The 9,058-nt window shown below is 42.8% G+C and overlaps 1 protein-coding gene across 1 annotated transcript in view; it reads right to left on the minus strand.

Moving 5' to 3' along the window:
- Positions 1–8,439, minus strand: part of NEURL1B (neuralized E3 ubiquitin protein ligase 1B) — a 36,105-nt gene extending 27,666 nt beyond the window's left edge. The window contains exon 1 of the mRNA XM_044659835.1: positions 7,854–8,439. Within this exon, the coding sequence (XP_044515770.1) occupies positions 7,854–8,439 (586 nt within the window). The remainder of the gene's footprint in view (positions 1–7,853) is intronic.
- Positions 8,440–9,058: the final 619 nt, after the last annotated feature.

The following is a 9,058-nucleotide window of genomic DNA, read 5'->3' on the forward strand; positions in this document are numbered from 1 at the left end:
ATGTCTCTGTCTGTCTGACTATATGTGCCTCTTTCCCTCCCTCCACCTCTCCTTTTCCTTCCCTCCCCCCGACTCTTTGCTGAAGAGATGAACACACCCTTTTCTCTGCTCTCACATCCCACTCCCTTGTCCAGGCACTCAGCAGTTCTTGCCTGGGTTCTTGCAAGTCTCCCAACCATTATCATCCCTGGCTGGCCTTCTTAAACATTCCTTGTATATGACTCTCCACCTTCCATCTCCATTCTGCAAAGGCTGTGTGTCGTCTGTGCCTGGAAGGTGCTTCCCTCACACCTCCACCTCATAAAATCTCTGGTTTCCTGCAAAACTCAGCTGAAACACCGTGCTCTCGGTCAAGCTTTTTGGGATTTCCTCCCCACCTCCTCTCAAATGAACTATTTTGCATATATAAATATATATTTTATATATACACACTTATATCTCCATAAAATGTGCATGCACACCTATTGTTTCTCTTTGCTAGACTGTAATTATATATGATATATATGAACATATCCACATATCTAAGTGTGTGTATAGATATATTCCATACATACACCTATTGCTTCCCTTTGCTAGAGTGTAACCTCCTCTGGGGCAGGGGCTGTTTCCTTTGTCTCTGTATTCCGTCTGGGACAGAGCAGGTGCTCATTGAACCATTTGACAGAGACAAGCACAGGGTAGTTGTGTGGATAGAATGCTGGCCTTGGAGCCACGAGGATCTGAGTTTGAATCCCACCTCTGGCTGCTGTGTGATGTTGGGCAAATCACTTACCTGTAAAGTAAGTGGATTGGCCTCAATGACAGCCGGGCTCCTTCCCTGCTCTAAATCTATGATGCTCTGACAGATTCATCTCCTGATTCTGATTTGCCCTACAAGTAGTTATCAGACTATCTCTCACAAACCACTTCTTTTCATCAACTTTCCTTCCAGGCTAAAAGACATCCAGTGGTTCAGTCAATGAAATTCCATTTTCCTGGTCTTGGCGTTTAAGGCCTGCATTCATTAAATTTTTTTTAAACACTTAGAATCAAAACTAAATATCAGTTTCAAGGCAGAAGAATGGTAAGGGCTAGGCAGTTGGGGGTAAGCCCAGGGTCCCACAGCTAGGAAGTGTTTGAGGCCACATTTGAACCCAGGACTGTATGTTTCTAGGCCTGGCTCTCAGTCCCCTTCGCCACCTGGCTACTGTAAATATTCTTTTTATTCTCTTATCTCCTCCCTTTTTGTGCCAATCTTATTTTTATTAAATGATTTGAATTCCAGAACCAGCTGCCTTCTGTGAATTAGGAAGAGGTGGCAGACACAGAGAAAGGGGTGATACACACTTTGTAATTTAATGGGGTGTGAAAAGATAGACTCCTTCACAAAATGGGCCTTGCCTTCTCTGTCGCACTTATTTCAGGGGCAGAGATTATTCTTCCATGGAGGGCTAGGCAAGCTTCACGGACAATCTGGAAACTTGTTTGCTCCCACCTCTGTGACTTTGCACATTCCCTTTACCCCACTTAGAATGCCTTTACCCTTTCCTCCTAACCATAAAGTGCTTAAGTAAACATAGCAACTCATATTTACAGAGTACTTTATGGTTTGGTAAATGCCTCATAATGACCTTGGGATGTCAGTAGTACAAGTTTGTCCATCCTTATTTATCATGGTCACGCAGATGGTAAGTACCAGACCTTGGATTTGAACTCAAGACCTTGGACTCCCAGGCTAATGCTACTTCAACTATCTATTATTGTCTCCCATGAGGTGACATTATTCTAATGATTCCTGGGATCCTCGCCAGCAATTATTTGGCCCCTGGGGCTAGTACAGAGCCTCTTTGGCCACACACTTTTCATTTGGATTATGTGATCTAGTTTAGTGGGTATGTGCAGGTTGTAGTGTCAGAGGGGAGGAGAAAACAGGGAGCTGAGAAGGGAAAAGGGAAAGGTCAAGAAGGAGATGGCTCATAGGTTTAGTGTTGGGAGGAACCTTTTGTTGTCATTCAGTAGTTTCAGTCAGGTCTGACTGTTCATGACCCCATTTGGAGTTTTTCTTGGCAGAGTTACTGGAGTGGTTTGCCATTTCCTTCTCCAGCTCATTTTACAGATGAGGAAACCAAGGCCAACAGAGTTAAGTGACTTGCTCAGAGTCACACAGTGGTAAGTGTCTGATTTCATTCCAGATTTTAATTCTGGAAGATGAGTCTTCCTCTCTGGCATTATCCACTGTGTCACCTAGGAAAGAACGTTAGAGGCCATCCAATCCACCTCCTCATTTTACAGATAAGAAAACTGAAGCCCAGAAAAGTTAAATGGTATGTCTGAACTCATATAGGTAGTAAGGGAGAAGGTGGAAATGGTCTCCAAAGTGGGGATCAAGGCACTGGTCTATGGGGATATGGACTTATCTCAAGGAAGGCAAGCTCTATTATTGGGGCGGGATAGATAGGTCACATCCTCCCTGCACTATGATAGCCAATCCTAGGGCTTGTCTCCAATCCAATACCTACCATTATCCACCAAGACTCTTCCTTTTTGCTAGCTCCCTCTACCATGCAAGCTCCCAAATTCACCCTTTTCTAAGTTGGGGTCCCCAGGGCAGTTATAAGTTAATCCCTTTCTGGGCACCATTATAGCAGCTGCATAGGTACCATTGGGAAAATTCCTGTCCCCAGCACACTCATCCCTGTTTCCCAGATGACCCTGTGGTCACAGCAGGCAACCGGCAGTAGGCGAGCAAGCTCTACTTTCTGAGATATGCCTGGTAAGGGTCCCCTAATTTTCATTTTAGATAGGAGCGAGTGAGGTACAAAGGATGGGCAGCCATGGATTCATTGTGATCTGGATGAAAAGGCTCATTACATTATTTTTCCTCCTCAACCTTCTAGTTACCCAGGCTGGTGCCATCTTCTGCTCCTCACTATCCCTAATCCCATATCTGGGTATATATAATTTGTCACCAAATTTCTGCCTCACATCTCCACTATCTCTCGTTCTCTCTACTTAATAGCCGGCACTGTAGTTCAGATCATTATCACCTATCACTTGGAATATTACAGTAGCTGCCTCCTCACCTCTTCCTTCTGTGATCCATCATCCACTCAGATGCCAAACGGATTTTCCTGGGATCAATGAGGTGGTGCAGTAGAAAGAAAGCCAGGCCTGGAGATGGGAGGTCCTAGGTTCAAATATGACCCCAGTCTCTTTCTAGATGTATGACCCTGGGCAAGTCACTTGACCCCAATTGCCTAGCCCTTTCTGCTCTTTTGCCTTGGAATCAACCCTTAGTATCAATTTCAAGACAGAAATTAAGTGATTTTCCTGAAGCACAAGTTTGACCATGTCATCAACCTTCCTGTTCAATAAATAGTGGTTCTTACTAACTCTAGTATCAAATATTATTTCATCTTTATTTTGTTTTTTTAAAAGTCTGCTCTTAACATAAATTATGTAATGTACATAATTGGTAGTATATGATATACAGTATATTACTATATATTATATATAGTATATTACATATAATGTATACATATGTATATAAAAGCACATTGGTAATATACCATATACGACCAATTATATATGTGTATATATGTCATAAATAGTATATTGGCAGCACATGTATATAGTTTGTAAATAACACCTATAGGCATAAAAAAAGTAAATACAGAGGTATTCGTGGTACATGCTCTGAAATGTTTTGATAGAGGAGTTTGTTGTTCAGTCATTTTAGTTGGTTTGGAGTTTTCTTGGCAGAGATACTGGAGTGGTTTGTTATTTCCTTCTCCAGCTCTTTTTGCTGATAAGAAAACTAAGGGAAAAAGGATTAAATGACTTGTTCAGGGTCACACAGATGGTAAGTGTTAGAGATCAGATTTGAACTCAGGAAGCTGAGTCTTTCTGACTCCAGGTCCAGCACTTTATCCAGTGCATCCCCTAGCTGCTCCCTAACAGAGAGGTACAATAAAAAAGTAATCGGAGACCACTGCTGTAGAGGGTAAGTTTTGTCTAAGGCTGACCTCTTCTAAGATCGTGTACATTTCCGGGAAGTCAGTCTCCTAAGCAGAATGTTTTAGAATTTCAGAGCTCCAAATCCTATACCTGGACAACAGCCTTCCTCTCCTCCCCACAGCATCCTTGACAAGACATTGTCCAGGCTCTGTTTGAAGATTTCCAGTGATGGAGAACTCACTATTTTCCAAGGCAGTAAGTATATTCCATTTTTGGACTGCTCTAGCCACTAAGAAATTTTTTCTTTTATCACGTCAAATCTGCCTTTCTACAGCTCCCAGACTTTATTCTTAGTATTGTCCTCTTGCCCAAACAGAAAAAATATTCTCCACGTGATAGGTTCTTGAATGCCTGACGACAATGGATTCCCATCTCCCTTTGGGTCTTCTTGTCTAGTATATTGGCAGAGTGGTGGCCAATGTCTTCACCCTTCTGGCCACCCTCTTTCAGATGTACTCTAGCTTGTCAATATCCAACTAAAGATATCATGCCTTGAACTGGCCATAATACTTCAGCTATGGCATGACTCGGGAGGAGGACAACAGAGCTCCTTGTCCACTTTGGACAGCATCCTTCTGTAATTCTCCCCCAAATCCCAGCGGTCATTTAGCTGCTATGTTGACTAGGAAGGAATCTGTGACTTCACTAAGACCTCCATGTCTTTTTTTGTAGGTATCCTTGATGTCATCCTTACTCAGTATTTTTAATTTTGATACTTTGCTGTGAAGACTTTACATATATTTCTATTAAATGTCATTTTAGGGGGCAGCTAGATAGCAAAATGAATAGAGCACCAGGCCTGGAGACAGGAAGACCTGGGTTCAAATCTGGCTTCAGACACTTCTTCACTGTGTGACCATGGGCAAGTCACTTAATCCCAATTACCTAGCCCTTCCCTCTCTTCTGTCTCAGAATTCATACTAGGATAGAAGAATAGGGCTTTTTAAATTTTTATTTATTTTTTTGGGGGGCGGTTTCAAAAAGAAGTTTTATTTGACTGTAGCCTTTTGAAATCATTTTAGATCTAGATCACCAGCCTTTGTGTTAACTTCTTTTCCTACTCACACCTGAGCTACTGCTGCTCTGCCCCTCCCTCTGGAAAAGAATAAAAACTTTAGGTTATATGACAAGGAAAATAACCATATGCCTTGACAAAATAGATCCTGCTTGTAAATATAAAATCTAATAGCAAATAGTATATTTTCTTTAAAAAAAACACCATATTTTTTCCTCATTTGAGGTACCTATAGTAGATAAAGAAAGCCAAAAACCTTTTCTCCTTGCTTAGGACACTGGGACACTGATCCAGAATTTAGCCAATAAGTATTTTTTAATAGTCCTAACTTTCTGTCTTAGAATTGATACCAAGGATTGGTTCCAAGGCAGAAGACTGGTAAGGGCTAGGCGATTGGGGTTAAGTGACTTGCCCAGGGTCATGCAGCCAAGAAATATGTGAGATTAGATTTGAACCCCAAGACCTTCCAACTCTAGACCTGGCTTTCTATTCACTGAGCCATCTAATGCCCCCAATAAGTAATTTTTAAGGCAACTATTATATAACCAAGCACATACTAATAGGCTATCTCATGGCACTCTAAGCTGGGCAACAATGTGAGGGGTTACTCCCGAGACATCTGTGATGCCAAACAAAAGACCAAAGTTGAAAGATTTCGGTTCTTTTTGCCTAAATAGAATTTTCTTCTAATAGGGAAAAATGAAGGATTGAAAAAAATGTCCTCTGATCCTGAGCAAGTGATTTTGACACTCTTGGCTTCTGGGGAAGCTGATAATGAGGACAGTCCCCTTAGACGCTGAATCTTTGATAAGGCTGGAATGCAACGTGAGAGACTCCAAAATGACCCTCAGAGAAGATACGTGATAGCATTGTGGCCTCCAAACAAGGGGTCAAGCAAAAGAGGAGAAAGAGCTTTAAATCTTTAACTTTCCTGAGTACCACTTCCCATCAGGGAGAGTCAGAAAAAAACAGACGTTAGCACAATTCCCTCTCTAACTCCAAGTATTGCCTGCCATAAACCTTCCTAGTCGGACTAAAACCATTTTGTGACAACAAAAAATGATTTCTTGGGAAGACAGCTGTGGAAAGTAGGGTGGGAAGGAAAGGCAGCTGAATTTGCAGTCAGATGACATGGGTTCTGACCCAGTACTGTCACTTCCTACCTGAGCCACCATATGCAAAAGTCATGTCATCTCTGAGTTTCGGTTTCCCCACTGATAAAACAAGGATGGTAACACTCTGCATTGCCTTCCTCTGAAGATTTTCTGAAGCTCATGTAGAATATGTGTAAAGCACTTGTAAACCATTAAAGATAATATAATAACAGTGAGCATTTATATAGCTCCTTAAAGTTTACAAAGTAATATATGTGTGTACGTATGTTTTTTACACACACACATATATCACATCTCATTTGGTCTTCACTCTAGAAGTTAAGTGCAAGTATTATCCCCATTTCACTGATGAGGAATCTGAGACAAATGGAGATTAAATGACTTGTCCAGAGTCACATAGCTAGTAAGTGTCCTAGACCAGATTTGAACTCAGTTTCTTCCTCACTCCAGACCTGGTGCTCTATCTACTGCACCACCTAGCTACCCCTTATTATAATATAATATAAATCCGCAGGTGAGATGGTACAAATCCCTCAATTCAAGATGACAGGCCACTTAAAATGAGTCTACATTCAAGTCAGATTAAGAATTGTCTTATTCCTGAGGGGCATTTCATTTCATTTCATTTTATTTCATTTCATTTTTTTAAACCCTTAACTTCTGTGTATTGGCTCCTAGGTGGAAGAGTGGTAAGGGTGGGCAATGGGGGTCAAGTGACTTGCCCAGGGTCACACAGCTGGGAAGTGTCTGAGGCCGAATTCGAACCTAGGACCTCCCGTCTCTAGGCCTGACTCTCAATCCACTGAGCTACCCAGCTGCCCTATGAGGGGCATTTTATTGAGTTATTTCAATGAGAAATTAAGATTGGGTTGGAAGAGTAAAATCAAAAAAGTTTCTCCAATTTTTGGACTCACAGAGGTCTGAATTTATTTGAAATTTGGATGGAAGGTCTTAGTCATTTACAGTTTGGCTAGCCCAACCTAGATTTGGGGATTTTCTCCCATATCATACATGGCTAGCAGCCTTGGCCCCTTTGCAAATAGGCAGACAGGATCTGGGCAAAGACTTGTATTCAGGCTCTTATGGAGGCATTCTACCTAGTCCTTGGCTCTACCTGGGGACCATGGAAGGGAGAGGAGCCCACTCTGACATTCTCTTTGGAGAGAGAAATTCTTTCTATGTACAAAGAACTAAGGTGGAACTTCATGGGTAAAAGGCTCAAAATCTATTTCTGAGAGAGGTAAAAAAAAAAGGGGGGGGGAAATGCTGCATTTAACTGCTCTATTCTTCTGCCTATGGAGCTCTTCCTCCTCCCTTCTCACTGAGGTGTATTATTTTATAGTCAGTCACTAATAGAAGCCCATCGTTCCACCTACGGGTCAAAGAATGGATGGAGAGCAAAATGTGCGAATGTAATATATGACCTGAAGTCAGAGTATGTATTTCTGTATAGAATATATTAATAACGTGAAGCAACACAATCTAGTAGACAAAAGGCTGGTCTCGGAGGCGGCCGACTTGGAGCCGTGCGTCCTTTGGCAAATCACATAACCTCGGAGCATACGGGGCAAATCCCCAAGACCGTACACGGCAGATGAGTCGAGAATCTCCCTCGGGGGAAGGAGTTATTGCACCGGGAGTTCTCTTTACCAAGGGAACAACAGATCCAGACCGAAAACAAGAATAAAAATATAAATGATGTTACTTAAAAATATAGGGTTGCCTACCTAGAATCTGCACTTCGTGGGTAATTCCATAGACATCTATGAGGGCCCAGAGGGGTCCGGAGACTTTAATGCCACAGTGAAACAATATGGGATCCTCGTCATTAATGCTATAGAACACTCTCCCATGACGGTCAACCCAGTAGGCCAGGATGTTGTCCCTCAGTGCAAATCTCTCCGGCAAAGCTTTGGCCCAGTAGCCCGGCCTCGTCACCAGGTCTGGGCAGGCATACTTTGGTATGTCGTCGGAGTTCATCTGCGACGGGTCATGGATGGTGAAGCCGAAGCGCAGCGCCCCGCTCCACCCGTGGTGCACGGCCACCAGCTTCAGTCGCACTTTCTCATAAAGGTGGATGGGCCGGTTGGTGAACGTGACCCCATTGCAGAAACTGTTCCTTCGGGTGGCCTTGCGGGAGTGGGAATCCAGGCGTACGTTCTTGCCTTTGGCCTGGGGGTGGAAACGTGGGGGCTCAGCGATGGCCAGGACAGAGCGCCGCTCATGGCTACTGGCGGGCAGCGTGTAGCAAGGCCGATTGGATAACAAGCGAGCCTGGTGACTTGTGTCTGAAAAACATCCGTAGGAAATCATATTAGTTTTTTAGAAATCAGAATCAAAACCCAGACCTTCACAGTTCCACGGCTAGGATTTAGGAAGAGGTGTTCTACCATGAGCACTCTAGGCTCTGAGTCATATTTCAGGGACACAACGGGCAGCTTACTTAACTCACTATATCCCTGGAAAGAACACCGGCCACAGCATCCAGAGAGGCTTGGGTTCTAATCCCCGCTCTGACATTTTGTAGCTATGTGGTCCTTGAAGAGTTCCTCAATCTCTCAAGCCTTTGTTTCCTTATCCAGAAAAATGGGATAATAATACTTTTATTACCCACTTCACAGAATTGTTGTGAGGACATGCACTTGTAAAATTTATTAATAGTGTAACAATTCAGAAAGGCAGCATGTCACAGTGGATAGAATGAGGGCAGGATATACAAATGAGGAAGGGGGAATATACCAAATGCTTCCAAAACCTTAGCTTCTAAAATGATTCTGGGCTAGAAAGGGACCCTGGTGCAAGGGGAATAATGTGACCTAGACATATTTGTGGATTGTCACTTTTTTTTGGTTAAACTCTTGCCTTCCATCTTAGAATCAATACTGTGTATTGGTTCCAAGGGAGGAGATCAGTAAGGGCTAGGTAATGGAGG

Source organism: Gracilinanus agilis, chromosome 2 (assembly GCF_016433145.1).
Source record: "Gracilinanus agilis isolate LMUSP501 chromosome 2, AgileGrace, whole genome shotgun sequence".
Taxonomy (NCBI): Eukaryota; Metazoa; Chordata; class Mammalia; order Didelphimorphia; family Didelphidae; genus Gracilinanus; species Gracilinanus agilis.